The following is a 24,364-nucleotide window of genomic DNA, read 5'->3' as shown; positions in this document are numbered from 1 at the left end:
GAGTGGGGGTCCAAAAATCGTTCACTAGGAATATACCAAAACTTGTTTAAACTAATAAAATATATTTTTTAATATATTTAATCTAATAATAAATTATCTTAAACGTTGGTTCTTGAATGTTTACTTGAAACTCTTCCCTAAATTTCTAGCAAAGAATCTTTGGAAATTACCACAATGGTCTCCAAGTAGTTTCCACAGATAAAGCTAGTATCAGAGCTCGATTTTTTTCTTCATTCAAATATTTTTTGCGTAACGAAAATATTTCCGACGAAGACTGTTATTCGTGTACACTTCCTTTAAAACGACATGGAATTTTGTTATTGTATTGAATTGGCCTTCATGATATTTTTGAAAAATATTTATTTTAGATTTGATCGAATAAATGAGAGTTCTGGGTGCACAATTTCCGACCAGTTCTTTCTATCTCATTGTCATACAGGAAATCCAACACGAATTTTATAAATGCCCCCCCCCCCTTCAATCTTATCCATCCCTCNTAATAAGTTTGAATAGATCAGTATGATCCATATAATAAGTTTGAATAGATCAGTATGATCCATGTATTAAGTTTGAATAGATTAGTATGATCCATAAAATAAGTTTGAATAGATCAGTATGATCCATGTAATAAGTTTGAATAGATCAGTATGATCCATGTGATAAGTTTGAATAGATCAGTATGATCCATGTAATAAGTTTGAATAGATCAGTAAGATCCATGTAATAAGTTTGAATAGATTATTATTGGTCTAATCCACGAGATTTTGCTAATGATACTCTTGCTAAAGAAATGGTCGGAGTTAAACTCATTAGGCAAGGACAAGGGTCCAGAATAAAACTAATTCTGTTCATTTAATATTAGCTAGGTTCAGAATTATTTATATCTGATATCTAATTATCTTGATCATAATTTTTGGGATTGCTTATTTATCTCTAAGAAGTCCACTGCGTACTTCCAAATTATAGTATTATTAATAAGTGTATAATTGGTTTACCAGACTTTAAATGGAAATTTTAGTTAATTTAGTTTTTAACTTGAAAGTTATACTACAAAACCTAGATTTTTGTGATCTAACTAATTTACAATTTATAATTTAGATTTCTAAAAAAAGTTTTTTTTAGCGAGTTTCCTGCATCGAAAATCCCTCGGGCACCGTCTCAATCACAAGCTGTACTGCTCCAGTATATCCAAGGAAGACAATTATTTTTAAATATTTTTTTTAGCTTCAGTTAGGTGTGAACAAAAAAGATAAATCTTGAATTGATCCCGACTATTTTTGTCTTTCTTTGATGTTTTTCTTACTCAAAATAGATATTTAATATTTAATCTTTAAATTAGTAAACTTATCGCGATTTTTGATTCGAGCGGTTTCTCATGAAAGTCATACTTACACGTAGTTCAAAATCTCTCAGTTTTTATTTACAGTGAAATAGTTTTGCAAAATTTTAGATAATGCAATTTTCGTCGAGTCTGGAACCTAAAATGTTCTGAATGTTTAATGAACGGATAAAAGTAATGCCAACACTATTCAGCCTCCTAAACATAAAGTCAGATTTTCTTCTTTGTTTTTAGGAACTGTAAGCGTAGTTTCACGTGACCCTCCACAGGGGTGTATAATTACTCTCCCTTTTAACGTATTTTTGGCGCTCCGCGTAATCATATATAGTATGAACCTTCTGGGAAAAAATGATTTTAAAATGGGAGAGGGGGGGGAGAAAAGGTATTTTTTGAGAAAATATACACCCCTGCCTCCTTGCAAAGATTATTCGCCCGATTTTCAACGGTACCCTTAAAATCTTTGTTGAAGTAAGAATTAGCTTTGAATGTTTGTGTTTCTCTAAACTGTTTATTTTTATTTATTGTTTCTCAGCAAAAGTTACTTCTGCATTTCTTGCTTACAAGAAACAAATGCGAAATTTACAGAAATGAACATTTTTTGACTTATTGTCCACATTTTTGAACACATTGATGTTTCACGGTTAACGTTTTAAATCAGGAATTGTCATCTTTGCATGGAGGGTCACTTAAAATAACACTTATAGTCCCTTTAATGTTTATGGCTTTGGCTGAATTTTGGGAAATTTATGAAACAAAAACTTTATATCAAAATATTTAAACTTAAACTGATTTCCCTCCTTTTGTTTATTACCTTTCTCTATTCACAATATACATTATACAATAATTATAGTTGAAATTTGACAAATATCCAATATCCATTTACTGTGTGATATTAAATTCATAGATTAAATACAGAAAATATATTATACCATTGGTGTTAAAAAATGATTCTTTTGAAAATTAATATTAATTATAATAATTTACGTCTCAGGCGTTCATTCTCAACAAGTTCAAGGTAATTAACAAACATTTAATACAAAGATGGTAGTGTTGAAACAAAGTGTTGGTGCTTTTTTGCCATAAGAGGGAGGGAAGGCAACAAAGGCAACCTGCACCGAACAGCTTCTGAACCTCATTTTACCTATTTTATTTCTAAAAAAAGCCCTAGCCATTCCAAGATATGTTGAATAAAAATGTCTAGAAATAATAGATATTTTCTCTCTATTCTTGATTGATCTTTTGCGTTATTAAGGGAAAATATAATTTTTATTAATTTCTGACGGTCTCACAGAGTTGAATTTGAAAACTTTGTTTTAAACATTTCATTTGACGATTATAAATGGAAGAACATTCCTGGAAGACTGTTTGGGGAAAGATCAGAAGCCCTATGGTGACGCGTAGTGCCGCTAATAGGTAAAATGAGGTTGGGAGGCATTGCAAGGAGGTTGCCTTCCCTCCCCCATCATTCTCTTTTCATACTCATATTCTTTAATATTTATCCTGTTTGTTTTCTTCATTTTAGGAATATATTTTTATTTATTCTACCTGTTCTATATTCTATTCCGTTTAATCTTCCTATTCTAGTTACAGTATCCTTGTATTGAATATTGTTTATTCTTCATATTATTCTTTTTATTTATTCTATTCCTGTTCTATCTTATATTCTGCTTAATATTTCTATTCTGGTTACAGTATCCTTGTATTGTATTGAATATTAGATATTCATAATATTATTCTTTTCATTAATTCTATTCATTTTTTATATCCTTCGTTTAATCTTCCTATTCAAGTTACAGTATCCTTGTATTGAATATTGTTTAGTCTCGTATCCCTGCTCGAGCTATTGTAGAGCTGCAACCTAATCAACCAACTACAGGAATGGAGGATTATGTCAAATTTAGCTGAAGGGCCAGGGGTTGCCCGTGGAAAAAAAAATCGAAGAAAAGATAAAATTTTGAGGAAAAAATTGAAAAAAAATTCTAGTTTTTTAGCCTATATCACCCCCTGGCCACTTATGAGTGTCAAAAAAAAATTTCAGCCCAATCGGTCCAGCCGTTTGGCCTGGCTATACGCAACATATATATATATATATACGAATGTCTTGTTTTATTATATAGATAAATATTGTTGGAAATGGTTGAAATTGATTTTTTTTCTTGTCGAGGGAAAATAAAACTTTTGATTTAGATTTGTTATCTTTTTTCCGCTTTTTTTTCAATCCATGTTTTAATGTTTTAACACATTTTTACAAGTTTGATTTGAATAATGATTTTTTATATTTTTTTTGGTTACATTTTATTTATGGTATTTAAAAAAAAATTTACTTTGAATTAAAAAAAAAAAAAAATTATAATTTTTTTTTTTAAATTTTCTTTTGAACAGTTCGAATGGGTGAATGCGACTGTCCCTCCTCTGATTTAGTTCATGTTTATGATTCAAAGGAGATCTACAATCTCAGAATTACAGCTATAGGTAAACGATAGTTTTTTTTCTCTTTTGCAAATATTTTAGGTTAAAAATATAACTTGTGATTTGGAAGTGTGATAAATATATATTCACCCCTACCCTCATGTGCCCCACTTCATTAAAGGGGGTGGGGGAGAATACTAGGTATTTTAAATCACCCCCATCCCTCCCCTCCACAGCAATATTTGTCTTCGCAGTTATCAGAAATGACGTTTCGGTATTACGAAACAAGGATTTGTTCACTACTATCTGTATTTTGTGTTTGTATTGTGACTAATATACACTTGTAAGTTGTAGTATAAGGTAGAACCTAGACACTAGACAGACGATTTAACTCTAGAAATAAAAACCTTTGTTGTGTGCATCTTTGATCTTTTTTTAATTCCTTTTCGATATCCTGTGGTGGTTATACCCTGCCAAGACAACTTAAATTATGGGATAAAGCATTGTTCCTAAAATTAAAGCCCCCACATCGGATATCGAGATCAAATAAATTTCCCATTTAATAAAATTTAATCTAATTAAAAAATAAATGAAGATTAAAATTCAAGAGCATTTCAAAATTGTCTTCTTTTTCTCTCAAAATTCATGTTAATCTTACACAATAAACATTTCACACATTATTTCATTAATTATTTCTCAAGTATGTGAAGGAGTTTTAAAAGGTTGAATATTTTACGATTATAAATTGTGGAGGGCCAGGGATGGGCGAAATTAATGAAAATATTTTTCCCTGAATTAGTTTTTATATGAGGATGATCTTTTGTTTTAAATATCTTGAAAATAATGATATTTTATTTTAAATATTTTGATAAGAATGATAATTTCCAGGTGTTTGAATTTTATATTCTTTTTAACATGTGTACCTTAAGCATTCTATTTATGCGTAAATTATCTTCCAATGCGTATATAATTGGAAGTCGCGGTCAACCTCGCCGAGTGTTGTGGGCGGGAGGGGGAGAGGGGGGGGGGGAAAGATTCATTGTTCAGAATTCAGATAATAGTCAGTAAACCACTCGGTGTAACTAAGCTAAACTTATTTTGAAATTGATATATTTAATTCATGACCTTAAAAATCTATATATAGCACCATGTTTTCAAGGCGAATAATGACAAATTTAGCTTTTAGCTGTTGTTCTGAAAGGCGCCATATTTATCATTCTCATATTTTCGCGGATTTTGTGTTTAAATGGGCGCATTTCAAAATAATTAAGTGCATAAAAATTTTCCGGCAAAATTTGTCAAATTTTACGGTCTATTACGCTTCCTTGTGGTCAAATGAGTTGCCTCAAGAATGTGGGCCCGATCGGCTGAGACTGTTTGACAAATAGACAAACAAGCAAATAAAATATACTTTACTAGACTATCTTCTATTTCAATTGTTATCATTTTCTCTATGTTTAAATTGTAAAACAAAAAGAAAAAAAATTCGCGGATTTTATAAAAAAGCATGCGCGGATTTTTAAAATTTAATGAAAATCGCTATTTGTCCTGTGCCAGGTTTGGTATTTTAATGATATGTCCTGTGCCAGGTTTGGTAATAAAATGATTTGTCCTGTGCCAGGTTTGGTAATTAAATGATTTGTCCTGTGCCAGGTTTGGTATTTTAATGGTATGTCCTGTGCCAGGTTTGGTAATTAAATGATTTGTCCTATGCCAGATTATTTGTGCCAGGTTTAATATTTGATTGCTTAAATCAATTGTTAACATTCACCTTTTCCTTTTAATTTTATTTACAGCTGAAAGGGTTGATCGTTGGTAAAGCATGATAAAAAAAACAAATTAACGCAAACGCATGAATTTCCCAAAAACTGTTGAACAAATAACGTCCAACAAAATATGACGTATCAAATCTGAACTTTTCTTAGTACGTACTGTTTGTCTGTACCCGACGTATCAAATTAGTTTCACATGTAAATTCTGTACTGTATTACTTATTAAATTACTATACTGTACGACGTACGTGAATAATGATTGATTATTAATTGTACAGGAGCAAACCATTGTCCAGGATCTGTTATGTTTCTATTCGAGAGATTGGATGAAGAAGGAAATATTATTAAGAGGTAAACTGATTAACTTTCATAAGCTTGGTGTAATTTCAAGTGACCCTTCATTTATTGGGCAGCATGTCCGATTTACAACGGTATCATACAAAGTTTGTCGTTTATTTAATTTTCGGTTTCTTTACAAGAGGAACTTCCGCATCTCTTGCATCGGAATCGATCTAGGGAAATAGAAACAAGATAAACGATGCTATCTTCTAGGTTTGCAGATTTCTAGGCTACTGTTGTCAATCGGACATACCCCTTTTTTTAATGGATGTGTGTGGATAAGATATACACAGATATACATTCTGTGGCGTTATCTAAATCTACTTTGCTCTTTGGTAGAGATGATCAGTTAACCGAATTAATATAAAACCCTTAAACTACAAGTTTTGAAAAGAGAATGAACTTGACGGCATAAAATCACAAATAAGATTTTTTATATTTTATTTGCACTAATTATTAAGTTTTTCTTTCTTAAAAATTGTTATAGATGTTAATTAGTCTCTCTGCAAAACTGATTCTTTTGTAAAGATAATAGAAATATGTTAGAAATTGCATCTAAAAATTCAAAGAAGAGACATAATAATGGATGATTTTTGTAAACAAACTGCCCGGCCCCCTCATCCTGTTTCCATATTTTTCCCTTCAGTATATATCAATAATTGATTAATTAATGGATTGCCTATTAATGCTTAAAATGTATCGATTAGAACAGAGGTAGAAACTGTTCCCAGAGATATAAACTCAAAACTTAATCGCTTTCCTTTTGATCGAAAGCTTACTGGTCTAAGGATCTTACTATTATGGAATTTAAAAAACGATTTAAGGGTAATCACTGGGCACTGCTCAAATATTAGGTCTTTTTGAGGTAATGTTACATCGTCTATACGCAACATCCCCCTACTGAACTTCTGACATACCAACTTTCCGACCTACTGCAACATCGGACCTACGCCAGCTATTTATTTTTGTATTATTTGAGGGTTAGGTTAGGTTAAGACAATTTCTGGGCCGAGCGCTGCGGATAGGACAGGCTAATGGGCCGAGCGACAGGCTAGGGGGCCGGGCGCTGCGGCCACAAGTCTATATTGCAGCTGTAAAACCACGTGCCAGTAGGTCGGATGTGTAGTATAGCGGGATTTGGCGTAGGTCAAAAGTGGAGTATAGCGGATTTGCGTAGGTCGAAAAATACACCACCCTTTTTGATTTATCAAATTGTTCCAAAATCCGTTTTTTTTTGTAAAAAACTTGATCAATTACAAGTTAATTCCTATTAAGAACTAAATTAAAATTTGCATCCAAGAAAGATGTGAAATTTATGACCTTTTTAGGCTAAAAATAAGGAATTTAATTGTTATCTTTGCCTCTCATTCAAAATCCTTGAATATGATATATGCTGATCGAAATGGTGAATTTGTTTTATCATGACTTCAAGATAATTTACAAACGTTTTGAAAGTTCTAGCACTAAAGCTGAGCATTGGAGAAGCTGAAATGTCCTTTTTAAACATATTTCTCTAAGCGCTTAAAGCTAAAGAACCTACAACCCAACCCAAATTTTGCTTTTGTATTTATTTTTCTTGGATGTACTTTGTACAGTGTACACGTTAAATTTAGATCTGAATGTGAATTAACCAGTATTTGTTTAGGTAAAAACATGAAATTATCAGATTTTTTGTCCTAATAACTTGATATTTGAGTAGTGTGGGAAGGGATTTAGTAAATACAAATAATAAACCTTTTTTTATCCCAGGATTCTATATACTGGTGATTTCCGGTTTGACGATTCTGCTCTCTCTCAACTTCATTCTCTTCATGATAGATCCGGTCAACCACTACCCTTAGGTTAGTTTACATCAAGATTCAAGACAATACCCTTAGGTTAATTTATATCAAGACAATACCTTTAGATTAGTTTACATCCAGACAATACCTTTAGGTTAGTTTACATCCAGACAATACCTTTAGGTAAGTTTACATCCAGACAATACTTATAGGTTAGTTTACATCAAGACAATACCTTTAGGTTAGTTTACATCAAGACAATACTTTTAAATTAGTTTACATCCAGACAATACCTTTAGGTTAGTTTTCATCCAGACAATACCTTAAGGTTAGTTTACATCAAGACAATACTTTTAAATTAGTTTACATCCAGACAATAACTTTAGGTTAGTTTTCATCCAGACAATACCTTAAGGTTAGTTTACATCAAGACAATACCTTTAAGTTAGTTTACTTCCAGACAAGACCTTTAGATTAGTTTACATCCAGACAATACTTTTAAGTTAGTTTACATCCAGACAATACTTTTAAGTTAGTTTACATTTTACTGTGGCTGTGGCTGGCACCCACAGCCCCATCTGCTCAGAATAAAAATATTTCTTCTTACGTTTGTATTTTACTTAAAAGAGTTTTAGGAACAAATCAAAGATTTCATAAAAACATTATGGATGGACCATTTCAGTTTTTGTTTTTGTTTTTGTTAATTTAGATGAGATGTATTTGGACACAACATTCTGCTCTCCACATTATAAGTCTTTTCCCACCAGGTAAACATTCATCCTTCCATTCATCCTTTCATTCATTCATTTCATCCTTTGATGTATTCATTGATTTATCCTTTGATTCATCCTTTGATTCATCCTTTGATTCATCCTTTGATTCATGCTTTGATTCATCCTTTGATTCATTCTTTGATTCATCCTTTGATTCATTATTTGACTCATCCTTTTGTTCATTCTTTTATTCATCCTTTAATTTATCCTTTGATATATGCTTTGATTCATCCTTTGATTCATTCTTTGATTCATCCTTTGATTCATCCTTTGATTCATCATCCTTTGATTTATACTTTACTTCATCCTTTGATTCATCCTTTGATTTATTTATTGAATTATCCTTTGATTTATCCTTTGATTTATCCTTTGATTCATCCTTTGATTTATTCATTGGTTTATTCTTAGATTTATCTTTTTGTATTCTTTGATGTATTCTTTGAGGTATCTTTTGAGGTACCCTTTGATGTATCCTTTGAGGTATCCTTTGATTTATCCTTTGATTTATCCTTTGAATTATCCTTTGATTTATCCTTTGATTTATCCTTTGATTTATTCTTTGATTTATTCTTTGATTTATTCTTTGATTCATCATTTTATTCGTCCTTTTATTCATTGATTTATTTCCATTCATTGTTTCATTGATTCCTCGTTTTATTCATTTCTTCATTGATTGACTCATTGATTCATTGATTCTGTCATTGATTCATAAATATATTCAATGATTTATTAATTCATTGATTCATTAATTAAATTTGTTTATTGAATTATTCATTAATTCAATGATTCATTGATTTTTTATTTTTTGATTCATTGTTTATTCATTTATTTTTTATTCATCCTTTGATTAATTTATTCATGAATTTGTTTTTATTCATCCTTTGATTCATTAATTCATTTATTGATTCGTTCTTCCTTTCATTCACTGATGCAATGATTTGTATAAGTTAAGTTTTATCAATTTATTTATTTGAAGAAGGGAAGCCGAGTCTAAGATCTGGGACCAATGTGATAAATGGATTAGAAGGAATGTCTTTTTGTATTCTTATAATTTATATAATTTATAATTATACTTTCATATTAATATATGTACAATCTTATATCCTTTTTTATACATGAATTGATGACATATCTTACATATCAAGAAGTAATCTCTGTTGTCTGCTCTAATGCAAATCAACAGAAATTAAAAATCGCCTTCATCCTGTTAACCAAAATAATAATATTTTTAGATATTAGCACGAAACTATGAACTGAACAACGCGCATTTTAAAAGATACTAGAATTTTATAAAATTAATTTAATTAGTTATCTTCTAAACAATATTAAACACGTTTTGACCAATATTACATGATATTTTCAAAACTGTTTTATTTTGTTCAAATTTCTAGTGAACTTAATTTTTTATTTTATTCGAACTGGGATTCTTCTTTCTTGTTAACAATAGTGTAAAAACTAAATATTCGGAATAATAACTATTACTAGATTTTACACTCAAGTTTGACATTTGAATTTTATCTATGGGCTGAATTGAGATGTATTGGAAACTAAAATATTAACAGTAATATCTTCAAAACTTACTACTATCATAATATATATTTATCATTTATATTTGACTAAAGCAAAAGTACATAGAACAACATAAAAAGTTAAAAATTTACTACAAATACTCATTTCTCTGGATATTGCATTTTATAAATATTATTACTATTTGACAGAATACAATAAGAACCAAATCAAGAATGGTATTCATATATTATTATACTAGCTGAAGGAGGGGAGGAAGGCCAACCACAACAATTTCTCGTCCGAGTAACATTCTCCACATTTTCTCGTCCGAGGTACATCGAAATCCTAGTCCTTCCAATATTATGTTTTTAAGTGCCAATCCTCCCAGATAACAGGGCATCAATGAAATATTGAATATTTGTAAATCGGAAAAAAAGTTTAAATTGAATCAAAGTTTTAAGTTTAATGTCCTTCAAAATGTTTACCTTTTTTACGCGCATTTTCAGACATTCCTGTTTTAGAATGCCGCAAACGAGTCCGAGTTTATAGAACTTGAATCTTCTTGATTAATTATAGTGAAAATCATGGAATTTTTCTGGGTGGTTCCATTGGAAAAATTAAAGGCAGAGGTATGCCTAATATTTTGCTATTTATTCTTTAGCGCTAAGGTTAGCCATTACGGAGGCAGACAAGATTTAAGTTTTACCTAAATAAAGTTTGACACCATTCTCATGGGTTTGAATACTATAACATGATTTAAAGATTGCAGTATTTTAGTCTTTCCTTGTTTTTTTGCCCTAACGTGGCCAGATTAAAAAAGGATGGAAACTTTTCAATACATGATGATCAAAGGACGAGGATTCCGAGGTGGCTCGGACGAGAAATAAGGAAAATGTGACTCGGACGAGAAATTCTTATGGTTAGCTTTCCTCCCCTCGCTGAAGCGCCCAACGCCGTGAAATAAAGAAATTGAAAAGTAAAATTTGAAAGAAAAATTCCCATCTTGAAAACAAAATTCGATTTTTTAGCATAATGTTACTCCCGAAATACCCGTGGGTTTACTCAGCCAAGTTGGTGCAGCCGTTTAGCCAGCTATAGCTCACACACATATATATATATATATACTAAATATATGAGCGAAAAGCTTTATTATATAGATAACAGAATACAATAAGAACCAAATCAGGAACGGACTGCTGAGGAATACAAGAGGAAAGCATGTTATTCTACTTCATCTTCCTGCCAGGTATTATATTTATTCATTGTTCCCCTAAATCTTGTTGAATATACAATATACATATATATACAATTAATAATAGTATTTACGTTTATTTTTGACAAAGCCCCGACTTCTACGGAATGATAGTTGATTTGGATTTTTGTTTTAAAACGATAATTAGATAATAGCAAATAATTACTGAAATTGTTAATGTTTGAAAATAAGATTGTACCTTAAAAAATAAAATAGAAATAAGTTTTCTTGTTTTCTCTTTCTATCAAGTCCCATGAGTAAAATTTAAAATTTTAATTCTTTAAAATTTGACCGTTATTTTCTTACTGAGTTTTGTCCTACAGAGGATGGTGGACATGTCCTATTTGATGAGGGGAGGGGGCTTGCATTCATTTTTGGTTTAAATCTTCCAATTTTTGAGCTGCACGCCTAACTTGTGTTCGAATTCCCAAAAATGAAATAAAATTGGACACTGATGACCTCGATAAATAGAAAAGGTTTCAACTATGGCTTCATGTCTATCAAACGAAAGCTAGGAACCCAGGAAATACAGTAGCGGCAACTTATCCAGTGTTTGATCTTATAATGGCCTATAATGACCTCCAAAATGAAAATCTTTCAACTATGACTTTATGCTTATCAAACGAAGGCTAGGATAGGAAACCCAGGCAATTCAAAAGTAGCAACGAATTCAGTGTTTGACCTTCTAATGACTTTAAAGTTAAACTTTGGTCGGGCCGAACAGGGATATGTTTTACAAGTTTCTGTACTTTTGGGACTTCTTATTGAGAAACTTCTTGCCCTCTATGAATGAATCAATGATTACCAAATCTGATGATTTTTTATTTGCCTTTTTTTCTGCAACATTTAACAATATTGAAAATATTTATAGTTATTTATATCCAGTTATGTTTTTTTAAACTAATGGTATGTGTGAACTGTGTACTGTGCTGTGTGCGTGCATTATCAAATGTTTGAAATGGCAATGCAATGTTAATGTTATTTCATAATTTCTGGCGAATAGCATAAAAACATAAAAAAATATGCTAGAGTTTAGGGGTTTATTTATATTTTTAATTTTTCTACTAAATTTCCTCTTTTGTTAGTTATTTGTTGTGAATCGAAAACGCCACAAATTGTCGTGTTTTAATCAGTAATGGTATTATCTTTAACATTTATTGTTTTGCTTGTCGCATTCTTCAGAATTATGCCTACGACCATCTCTAAAAATAAAAAAATGTGTCCTGAAATTGTGGTTGACTACAAGCTACAAGCTGCAAACTTTTAAAGTTCAAATAAATAATTCTGATTTTGTATTAGATACGGATACGAGAGAATTCTCAAGTCTATTCACGAGCAATCTAGGAAGAATTGGAGAGTTCATGTTAACAAAGGTTAAGTAAATATATTTACGATAATAATAATATTGGAGGGTTCATGTTAACAAAGGTAAAGTAAATATATTTACGATAATAATAATATTGGAGGGTTCATGTTAACAAAGGTAAAGTAAATATATTTACGATGATAATAATATTGGAGGGTTCATGTTAACAAAGGTAAAGTAATTATATTTACGATAATAATAATATTAATATTATAGTCGAAATAATACAAAATATATTGAGTAATTAATTAGCTGGAAAGTTGTAAAGATCGAATTCCTAATTATTTCTCATGAACCTTTTACCAAATATATAAACACTTCTTTAATTCAAATTAACCAAGGAAACAATTATTCCTGAACTGGTACACCACAAAACTGTGATTAATGCATAGTATATTTAATATACCTTAAAGGTCAAACATTTTTCTGGAATCCTTTAAGAACTATAATACAATTCTTCTCGGTATTTGACGTGCCAGGTTTTTCAATTTCATCATTAACCACCATTTACCCAGGGCCATTTTAATTTCTGAGATAAATGCCTTTTGTAAACATGTCTTAGAATTAATTGAAAACTAGTATTAGGTTTCTTAAAAATAATTGACCCTTGGCCTTCTTTCAACTAATTGCTTGGAGAAATGTAAAGTATAAAGATTTGATTTTGTTTGTTTTAATTGAGTTGAATTAATTTTATAAAAAGTTTAAACGGTTAGAGAAATATGGAACTTGGTATTCGACCACGTGAGTACTTGCATATAACAAATACAATGAGTACATGTGTAGAGCAAAAATTATTTATGATTTTACTTGGATAGACAGGATAGACAGGATAGACAGGATAGACAGGATAGACAGGATAGACAGGATAGACAGGATAGACAGGATAGACAGGATAGACAGGATAAACAATATAGACATAATAGACAGGATAGACAGGATAGACAGGATATTGTTTTCTTGAAAAAAGAGATAAATCTGGTCAACTTGTAACTTTTATGGAAAACATGCATTTGAAAACATTAATTTACAGAAAGGAAAAGAAGAATGTCTTATTTTTAACGAGGCAATTTTATTTGAAGGATACCCATAAGAACCATACATGTTAAATTTCGTTGATAATCCCTTTCAGTTGTGTGAATTGTCCATTATCTAGGTTTGCCAGATCCGACCTTGTGCAATGTATTTCAAAACAGACAAGATGGAAAGCCTAGAGAGAGCGGGCAGTGATGCCATCATGTCAGTAACACAAGGAGGAAACAATTACAGGTTAGCGCAGTTTATTTCATTAAAGTTGGTGTAGGTTGTAATTTTAACTGACTATTCAGGGTTTGCTACAGTTGTCATTCTAGCCTAGAGGAGCTCAAAACCTTCGTTCAGTACTTTTTACCAAAGGAATTCATTCAAACTCTAGCGAGAGGAACTTGCTTTCTCATTTACCGGAAAAAAAGGGCGGCTGTTGTGGCCGTGGGCAATGTCCCGTAAAATTCCAAAACAGAGAGAGGGGGATTGAATTTTGTAGATCCAGAAAAATAATCAAATTAGTATTTATTTAGGGTTAGGTTAGGTTAAGACACTTTCTGGGCCAAGCGCTGCGGCCACGGGTTAGTTTAAGTTATCGACACTTTCTGGGCCGAGCGCTGCGGCCACATGTCTTATATTTAAGACCCCACCAGCTGCCAGTCTCTACGCAGGCATCCCACAGATATTATTTTTCTGGATCTACAAAATTCAATCCCCCTCTCTCTACTTTGGAATTTTACGGGGCATTGCGCACAACAGGAATCCCACTCCGCCGAGAAAAAGTAATTGAAATTAGAGGTGGGCGTAGGGGCAGTGCCCAACCAAATCCCCACCATAAATTATATTTTCCCTTCTAAAGCTTACAACCCTAGGAATTTATTAAATTTGCAATACTGTTTGAATGCCGAGGTTTAGAGAATAATACCATGTGCTATACCATCCAGCTCCAGTAGGGAGGAAGTAGCGAAGATCCTGTTATCCTTCCTAAACCCGGAGAAAAAGGATGAGGAGGAAGAGGAGGACCCCAACCAGTCCCAGATTATCTCAAACCAAGTTCAGCAGTTCACAGAGTTCTCTCAAGTTAATGTTCCGCCAAGGTAAGTCCCAACCTATTCTGACTAATCTAATCTAAACATGTCTCAACTTAGCATTAAAGTAATCTTCAAAAAATTTACCCTATTTATCAAAACTTACTAAACTCTAAACTCTTAACTTATCCCAATTATTCCCAACTTTTTAACCTTATTCCAACGAAACCCAACGTATCCCAACTGTTAGCATCTTACCTCACCTTTTCTAATTGATCCCAACTTACCTTAAACGATCCCAACTTTACCAATTTATCCCAACGTACCCCAACATATGCCAACGTATCCCATCATGTCCCAACTGTTTGCAACTTTTTCCAACTTATTCTAACTTATTCTAACTTATCACAACTATGTATGTTTACTATGTTACAACTGTGTAGGGACTCAGGATCAGAATTTGACTCCTTCGACTGGTTTAATGATTTATCAGAGAAAAAGAATATTGAGAATAAGAATACATCTGCCGAGAAATTCAGGATTTCATTCGATAATACTGTTACGATAAACTTGCGACGGTAAATATCACATTTTTCTTAATCTTAAATGTCCAAATATTTTTATTTTCCGTTAAGTTATTCGTTCTAACAATAATGTTGCATTTAATATAGTATTTATCACAATTTTTTAGTGTGCGGAAATATGATAACATTTATATTTGAGTTATATTAAATAGCGATTAGATTAAAATATCAAATAGCTAAAAATCGTTGGCAATTATAATTTAGTAAATGTGAAGTAGAAACTTGAAAAGTGAAGACTACATTTTCAGAGTTTCAACATATAACTGCTCGCACTCATCGACGACATTATTAAAGCGACTCATAATCTTACTACATCAATTTTTGTCGTTTTTAAAAGAAATGAAAGTTTAGAAAATGTCAAAATGAATTTTATCTTAAAAATAAAATAGAACTTAGAAAGCTTTTAAACTGGACATATTTGGTTTTATTAAAATAAAACCAGTTATTCTGTAAAAAATATTCTCTCTGCGAGATTGCTGCATAAGATTTGGTTTTATTTTAATAAAACCAAATCTTTCCAGGTAAAAAGCTCTCTAAGATCTATTTACTTTTATACAAGGACACTCACAAAAGATAACGAGCATAATCTCTTTAAATCAAATGATTTGAATGTTAAAGGGGGGGGGGGGGTCCAATGCGACACTTTGTGACAGCAAAATTTTGTACAGGCTACGTATGGTCCTAAACATTGAGATGGAAGACTGAAATTTTGCATGCAGCCTCAAATTGTGGTCATCTACATATATCACGAAGAAAATTGAGATCGGAGGTCATTGACCTCCATTTTGACCGCCATAAACTCAGAAAATACTTGAAAATGCCACTTTTAAAAAAACATATATCCGACCTCCAGTTTGACCTTCCTTTGATAACGACCTGTAAGAAGGTCAAAATATTAAATCAATGAAAATTAGTGATCTGAGGTATCAAATCATACGTTTTTTGATGTTTCGATTTCCTTTTGAACCCCCGTTTTGACTATAGATGATCCTGAAGACATTTGACCTCCAGATATGAATGGCCTCCGGAGGTCAAACTATTAAATCTATGAAATTAAGACATGTCAAGTCAAGATTTTATTTAAAAATATTTGCATCTAGTGATGGAGGGGAAAGTACTGATGACGAAATAGAGGATTTTGATGAAAGAATGGAGGAGAATGAGGAGAAGGAAGAGAAAAGGAGAAACCTAGTGGTTGGATCCTGGAGCAGTATTGAGATCATTCCAGGAATAATTCAGGTAAATCCTCTTATCCTCTATCATCTATCCTCCCTCCCCCTAACCGCTTCTTATTCATCCCGCCAAACCCCCTGGGATTTAACGATCACTTCCCTCTTCCTTTTCATCGTTCCTTCCCTCTTCCCTTCCATCTTCCCTTCCCTCTTCCCTTACCTCTTCACTTCCATTCACTTTCCTATTATCTTCCTTTACCTCTTCACTTCCCTATTCTCTTACCTCTTTCTTTCCATCTTCCCCTTTCCTCCCCTTCCTCTCCTCTCCCATCCTTTCTCCCCTTCCCCTCCCCTTCTCCTCTCTTTTCCCTGCAAGGGACCTTTTTTCCCTTTTCCCTTTGTTTTCAATTGGCGAGTAATAAAAAATAAAAAAACCACACATCTGATTATCTAGAATACTCGCAGAAGGAAAGATTTTAGAAAATTGATATTTAACAAAGTTATATTGAAAAGAGCACACATGATGTGGGGAACCTGACTATCCCTCTTAATGATGACTTTTTACATTTACATTGACGTAGGATTTATTTTTTCTTAGAAATCCAAATACAATTTTTTTTTTCAAGAATAACAAAAATTTCAATTTACGAACACTTCAATTGAGATAACTGGGAAACATGAAAAGAAGCACATTTAATTTTTTTATTTTCTTGTTTTAACTTTAGTGGTTGAAGGGCCAGAACGCAATCTTTTAACTAAAAAATGTCAAATATTTCAGAAGAAAACAATTATAAAATATAAATAGTTCAGGGGTTAATAATAATAAATATTTTAAGGATAAATAATAATTAATCTCCCATATTCTGTGGTGATTCCTTTTTTCATCTTTTTCTCTCTCATCTGTTATTTACTACGCTTGGTCGATTTTAATTTATTAATTTACTGTTTTTCTTTTATATTAAATTCAAATTCTAATTAATTGGTTTTAGGAATCCTCGGATTGTGAGGCTGAGGTTAATATTTGTACTATTACGCCAACATCATTTAAAGGTAACGTACGGCACACAACAGATACCTTTCCCAGGGTTCACCGACATAGGGTCAAACGACCTGCAGGGTTAAACGACTTGCAGGGTCAAACGACCTGCAGGATCAAACGACCTGCAGGGTCAAACGACCAACAGGGTCAAACGACCTGCAGGGTCAAACGACATAGGGTAAAACGATCTAGGGTCAAAGGACAAACGGTCAAAACGCGACAAAGTGTCAAAATGACAAAAATATTTAAACAAGAAATTGAATTATTTCATGGTCAGGTTATGTTCAAATGAATATAAAAATAGTTCAAATGAACCAATAAAAAGTCTAAATAAAAGTCAACTTTTCTGACCTTATGTCTTTTTACCCTAGGTCGTTTGACCTTTGGTCGTGTTTGTGACCCTAGTCGGCGAATCTTTACCAGGCTTTCCTCAACATTTTTTTCTGATGACGCTATAGTGTTTAAACGTTTAATCGAGATCTTGGATTTTACCAATGAAACGTTATCTTTTTTTCAAAGACAAGATGGACTCAAGTTTGACATTTACGCAGCTATATATATATATATATATGTCGGTGAATGTATATATACTTTGCTTTTCATTTTGTTTGTATCACATAAAGGTCAAAACAGCTGAACAGATCGGGCTCAATTTTTGTGTTTTACCTCTCGTCACCCCAGGGAACGTTTATGGATGCTCAAAATTTCAAAAATGAGAATCCAAAAAGAATTTATTTTCGTAAAATTTTAGAAGTCCACGAACTCGAATATTGTATGAAGAGAAAATGCTCACAGATAAAGCAACAATTAAAGTAAAAAGTCAATGCGGGAATCTTTTCTTTGAACCATTTAAATATTCTTTTTTTATGGTTTCCTCTTTTCCATCGTACGTGCATTAGAATATTTAACTCGAGATTAACATAAAATAATCGCTTTATGGAAATATTATTTCCGTAGAAACATTTTTGTAAATAAATATCAAATATTTTAGGAGAGGAAGTGTTCTCTGAAACTACGAAGGCAAACCATTCATGAGAAATAACAAACTTTTTTATTTCTGAAGAATAAATAAGTTTTAATTGCAACAGGGTTAAGCAACTACTCTGTTCCGCTTTTAAGTATGGAAAACCACCGTCATTTAATATTTCCATTTTTCTGTTTCAAGTGTTAATCAGATAGAGATATAAATGGAACAATTAGTTAATAAGATATAGATTTAAATGGAAACAAGGGCGTATACAGGGGGGGGCATGGGGGGCAGTGCCCCCCCTAGAATTCTGCAAGCCTTTCACACTTTTCAAATCTTAACTGAAGAGTGAAGAACACAAAAAAAATAAGTTTGCTTTTCATGATTATTATAAAAAATCAAAATTTTAAAATATATATAATTACAGTGCAGTGCTCATGCTGTAACCAAGTTAACCTAACCAACCTAACCTAATTTTAACTTTTAAGTTCACAGAGTACACAGAGTTTAGTTGGGTTCAGAGAGCTCGGAGCTAGGAGCTCCTAGGGGGGGCAAAAAAAATTTTGCGCTTCGCGCAAATCTTGCCCCCCCTAGATTTATTTCTGTGTACGCCCTTGAATGGAAACAATAGTTAATCAGAAATAGGCTTAAATGGAACAATTAGTTAATCACATATAGATTTACAGGGAACCAATAGTTAATCAGATATAGATTTAAATGGAACAATTAGTTAATCACATAGAGATTTAAAGGGAACCAATAGTAACCCAGATAGAGATATAAGGGAACCAATAGTGAAAGAAAAGGGAACCTCAGGATAACCAGAGCTTTTGGCCTCTTATTCTAACAACGGAGGTCCTAGATAGTAAGAATTGTGAATGAAAAAAGCTGTTCAATGGAATTAATTGTGAAATGTGAATCCTTAATGGTCAACTTCAATTTACTTGAACAATCCCTTGAATGTTGTTGGTCCAGGTTTCTTCCCTGAGCAGGAGGAAAAAGTTTGCCCGGAGTAAGACGGATAAGACCTACTACTCTATGCCGGTACACCCGGATACTGAAATGGAAGCCAATCATCCTAAGGAAAGAAGATCTTCAATGCCAAGCAATATGAAACTACCGCTTATCAAGGTATGAGGAAAATAATGCAATATTTTTTTCACCATCAAGAGTGGGACTCCGAAAAGTTGCTATTCTTATTGGGTCAAGTTTTTTTGAGACACTGCCCTTCTTGCAGTTATAATTCGAAATCTGCTGAACTTCTCTTTTTACTTTGTGTTTGGAATAGGTTTAGTTCATACAACGTTATTCACCGTTTGATTCTTCATTTATTTCAAATTATATTTTATGATTTTACGTTAGTTCAGTTTCCTTGGAAATATTTTCCTTAAAATTATTTTCAGGTTACCCCCTCCTCCCCCAGTATAGACTTCAATCATCCAGATTATCCGGAATTTTTCCAAGTAAATACTGAATAGTCAATAGAAACATTTTTTAAAAGAAAAAATTCAATTAATTTACGAAAGAAAAAAAATTCTTAAAATTTTGTTCCAGGATAAACTTTACCTGGAGCACGTTGGGAAACCATTGAGTGGCGGAAAGAAAGGAGAAGGATGTAATGATGGAAGGAGTAGAGAAGGGAGTAGGGACTCGGAGCTGAATCTGAAACTTAGTGAAGACACCGATGAAAATTCTAGCCTGGACCATCCTGCATGCTCTGCTGATGCTACTTCTTCATACCCTGCTGCTGCTACTCCTGCATACCCTGCTGCTGATACTCTTACGTCTGGTTGTATAACTTCTAGCTGTGCTTCTGCTCCTGCTTCTGTATGTCTTGCTCCCACTGTTCCTGTAAGCACTGCTGCTTCTCCACCTACGGGCCATGCTTCTGTTTCCCCTGTTTGTGAGAAAGATAATGACCTAGATTCTCCTAATGATGTTCGCAGGTATTTCTAAATCTTCGTTAAAAGAACCAGCTTTCGACCATAAAAGAAAGTTCTTAAATAGTTAATTTGTTAGTTAAATTGTTGATTTTCGTAAAGACAATGTCAAAGTAGTAAAGAAAACTATGTAAATCTTCCAAAACTTGGTAAAATTTAACCACCTTTTTGTATCATAAAAATTGTTTTAGATTTTTATACTTTAGTATCATTGATTGTATTTTATATTTTAAATTTTAGACAAATTTCTCAATATCTCAGTCAATTCTCTAGGTATTACATTTTAAAGATCCAAAAACAAGGAGCATTTGATGCTACTCATCTCTCGGAAGGAAATTTTATGTTCACAAGATATTAGCTACAGTATCTCATTTCTCCTCTTATACTAAGACTCTTCTCTGTTTTGGACCCTAAACTTCACTTTATTATTTTTTTTAAGTAAAAACGATAGACAGAATGAAAATGTGTAAGAATAAGTATAAGTCACTGCACATCATACATAGATTAAAGAAAGTTCACTAAAATCTAGGGTTCACTTAGCAATTAAAGCTGTGAAGGCCATCGGCAAAAATTCATGTCTTAAAAATGTAAGCTGGCACCAAACAGTGTAAATAGGTTGATAGGGCGTGGTTTGTTACTGGTTAGTCCAATACGACAAATGTAAAATAAGTAATAGAAATTATCTACGCAAGTTCCACGAAATCTACAACTGATTTATAAATTATTTTAGATTTTAAGATTTTAGTACAAAACTGTTTTTTTAATAAATAAGCACACATGTTTAGGTTTAAAAGACAACTGAGTGTGTTTAACCAGCCTGAGGAAGACGACTGTCTTATCTACAAAAAGCAGAAAGTCTATGACGGGGTTCAGGGCCCTAATTCAAGTCCAAATACTCGGGAGGACCAAACTGTAAATTCGAACAATCAAGGCAATTCAGCAAATATCAATCTTCTCGAGAGCCAGAACATATTTGAAACTGATGAAAGTCAAGATATGTTCCTTCAAAAGAGTCAAGATATTCTTCAAGAAAGTCAAGACATGTTTAACCCTAAAGAAAGTCAAGATATGTTTAACTCTCAAGAAAGTCAAGACATGTTTAACTCTCAAGAAAGTCAAGATATGTTTAACTCTCAAGAAAGTCAAGATATGTTTAACTCTCAAGAAAGTCAAGATATTTTGAATGACCCGATTAGTCCTGATGCCCGTTATCTAGTCAAGAGTCAAACTAAACAAATGCAGGATAGTCGTGATGTTATAATAATTGATGATAGTCAAGAAACTACCCAGGTTCAAGAAAGTCAAGTTATCCTTGATTTAAACTACAGTCATGAAAGTACCGAAAATTTACTGGATGGAAAAGAATGTTTGAAACGAAAGCCTGATGCTAACCTCAACCATGACACTTTTGAACCAAAGAAGAAACAAAAGAAAGATTCGAATGTGAAATATAACCCAGAACAGTTAGATTCCTCAACTCACCCAGTAGAAATAATTCACAACACTGTGGTAAGTATGATTTCATATAGATAAACTTCCTTTTTTTCCGTAGAACTTGAACAATGCGATAATTTATCAACTCTCTCTTTTACATGAAAAAAGTTTGTTTTCATAGTTTATATTTGTCTAGGAACTAGAATCTCTGAATGATCTGAATGATATGGAAAATAAAGAAGTAAACCAGAAGGAAGCAAAGAATATGAAGGAAGATCATGACGATAAGGATGAACATGAGGATGGCAAGGAAGATGATGAAGATGACAAGGATCCTCCTGATCTTGATTTTCTACTCCGTGAAGCAGAGGAGAAAAACTATCCCGAGCATGTCATGAGAAACTTAAGGAAAAATTTTGATCTCTGATTTGTTTTGGGTTTAAGTCAGGGTGTTTATGTTCTTGTTTAAACAACTTTTTATATTTATTTAACAATCCTTAATTTATAATCCCTGATTGATAATTCTTGAATGATATTTCTTGATTGACAATCTTTGGTTTAGAATCCTGATTTAAAATCGCTGATTAAAAATACCTGTTTTAAAATCGCTGATTTAAAATACCTCAATTAAGATCCTTTAATTAAATCCTTAATAACCATCCTTGATATTGGTAATTTTTGATTGAAGAACCTCGATAAATATTTGTTTGTTGATAATCCCTGATTAATAATACTTAATTTATATTCCTAAATCAATATCAAAAATTATTGGTTATTGTAAGTATTGATTGACTTTTAATCCTTATTTAATATTAAAAGATTGGGGGCTAGAAATGGCTTCTTAACGAATTATCAAATTTTGAACTGTAGATATATGGACGAGTGCCGTAAGAACATAATTCAGATTGACTAGAAAATCACTAATAACTAAAATATTTATTTTAGTGTTAACAATTTTGTTGTTAGATGTTTAACTTAAAGTAAATTAACTGTGATCAAAATGTAAGATAAGAACTTGTAATTAGAAACTGAGCTTATATAATTGACACGACAAAAACACTGTTCTTTGTATTTTCTGTATCTAATACTCAACAGTCAACACTATCTTTTCTGTTTTGTTATTCAAAGATACCAATTTGCAATTTGCATCATTCAATATTCAAATTGTTGCGTTTTTTATGAGAATATTGAAGTGTTTCACAGAAACTGATCTCGATATTGAACGAACCTAATCTCTGTGGTATTCAACTAAACTTTTATATTATGTTTCTTATTGATGTACGTCTGAATTCAATATTCATGTCTAATCAATGTTTTTTTTTCAGATAATTGTTGTCGATTCAACTTCACCTCACAGCTAATAAGGTCTGAATTTCATGTAGAATTAATAGGATTAGTAATCCTAGTTAGATGGGCGAGTTTGGTTTTTATCATTTCGTTTGTTTATCGTTCGTGAACGACCCATTTCGATTATTTTTTTTAATTGTTAAAAAAATGTTTTCTTTCAGTCTCAAAATTATCGTTCATTTTTTTATATATTTCATTCTTTTTCTCACTGAACGATCGTTCAGCAAAATCGTTTGTTTAATAAAAAAGTTTGTTCAGTAAAAAAACCATTGTTTTTCTGAAGTTAATTAGAAAAATCGTTATTTAAGTAAAATAAAGTATCGTTTCTTTAAAAATTTGTTCCAAAAAATCGTTCGCACGGTCACTTTTTTTAAATCTTTGTAACATTTTTTCGTTCGTTTTAAATGAATTACATTTTTTGCATTTTTCTAAACAATACAAGTCGTTCTTTCAATGTTAGTTTGTTTTTCTGAACGACACTATCCTACACAAAAAATGTTAGTCATTCTCAAATATTTAGTTCGTTCACAAAAACGCCATCTCTACTCTTAGCTTTTAATCCTATTCATGGCACTTAAGCGTATTTCATATCATGTTCAAATATTGAATTGACGTTGAACCCTTTTTTTGTTCTATTTTTGCCGTGAAAGCTATTGTAAAACAATAGCCTCCCTCCCCTGATTCCCCCTATTCGATTTATCATTACTCTCACAAACATTAATTTGAATGATGAAAATATTAAACATGAGAAAAATTAAATCATGTTTTATATGAATATTAACCAAAGTTCTTGGTAATTTTGCTCGTAGAAATTAATTCACTTTTGGAATTGTTATTTTTTCTTTTTGATAAACGGAATATTATTTTAATATTGAAAGTTTTCTTTATTTTTTTTTTTGGTNATTGTAAACTATCGTTACTTTAATATCTCGAATTTAAAAGTATCTTGAAAATGATGATTCTGCAAATAAGAACCAACAAATTATTCATCGATGAATGCAAGACATGTTTATAATTTATTTTTTCATAGAAAATTGAAATGGGGTTTCATGATAATATTAAAGTGAAAAAATCATCAATAAAAGTGAAAATTTCGAAAATTCACGGATGTAAGTATTTCTGAAATAGGCTTAAATTAAGAGTTCAAATCAATGAAACATTTTTTAATATTGACTGATTTAGGGCAAAAACAAAACATATTGTGAAGTTTCTTATTTATCGTTTTTCACCATTACTTTATTAAAATTCATCAATTTTTCAACTGGGTAAACCTACACCAATATGATTTTCAAA

The 24,364-nt window shown here is 31.9% G+C and overlaps 2 protein-coding genes across 5 annotated transcripts; both read left to right on the top strand.

Moving 5' to 3' along the window:
• The first annotated feature begins 1,123 nt into the window (after window positions 1-1,123).
• Window positions 1,124-13,333, top strand: LOC111701111 (protein artemis). Its single transcript, XM_023472264.1, has 10 exons — window positions 1,124-1,193; window positions 2,331-2,354; window positions 3,161-3,215; window positions 3,722-3,811; window positions 5,799-5,871; window positions 7,609-7,700; window positions 8,350-8,407; window positions 9,390-9,440; window positions 11,109-11,168; window positions 12,474-13,333. The coding sequence occupies exons 4-10, from the start codon at window positions 3,727-3,729 to the stop codon at window positions 12,550-12,552; spliced, it is 498 nt and encodes a 165-aa protein (XP_023328032.1). The 5' UTR covers window positions 1,124-1,193; window positions 2,331-2,354; window positions 3,161-3,215; window positions 3,722-3,726; the 3' UTR covers window positions 12,553-13,333.
• Window positions 13,334-13,697: 364 nt separating this feature from the next.
• LOC111701104 (uncharacterized) lies at window positions 13,698-23,050 on the top strand. Of its 4 annotated transcripts, XM_023472254.1 has the most exons (14): window positions 13,698-13,806; window positions 13,866-13,932; window positions 14,476-14,657; window positions 15,032-15,166; window positions 16,273-16,411; window positions 17,334-17,394; window positions 18,375-18,403; window positions 19,326-19,481; window positions 19,754-19,813; window positions 19,905-20,296; window positions 21,076-21,356; window positions 21,411-21,799; window positions 21,921-22,132; window positions 22,595-23,050. In XM_023472254.1, exons 1-14 carry the CDS (start codon window positions 13,718-13,720, stop codon window positions 22,635-22,637), a joined length of 2,235 nt encoding a protein of 744 aa, XP_023328022.1. In that variant the 5' UTR covers window positions 13,698-13,717; the 3' UTR covers window positions 22,638-23,050. The 4 variants fall into 4 exon arrangements, with proteins under 4 accessions (XP_023328022.1, XP_023328021.1, XP_023328020.1 ...); XM_023472253.1 differs by having other exon boundaries at window positions 21,076-21,799; window positions 21,921-22,129; window positions 22,592-23,050; XM_023472252.1 differs by having other exon boundaries at window positions 21,076-21,799.
• The last annotated feature ends 1,314 nt before the right edge of the window (window positions 23,051-24,364 follow it).

Source organism: Eurytemora carolleeae, unplaced genomic scaffold (genome assembly GCF_000591075.1).
Source record: "Eurytemora carolleeae unplaced genomic scaffold, Eaff_2.0 scaffold346, whole genome shotgun sequence".
In the NCBI taxonomy this organism is placed as follows: domain Eukaryota; kingdom Metazoa; phylum Arthropoda; class Copepoda; order Calanoida; family Temoridae; genus Eurytemora; species Eurytemora carolleeae.
This window is presented reverse-complemented; position numbering and strand designations above follow the sequence as displayed.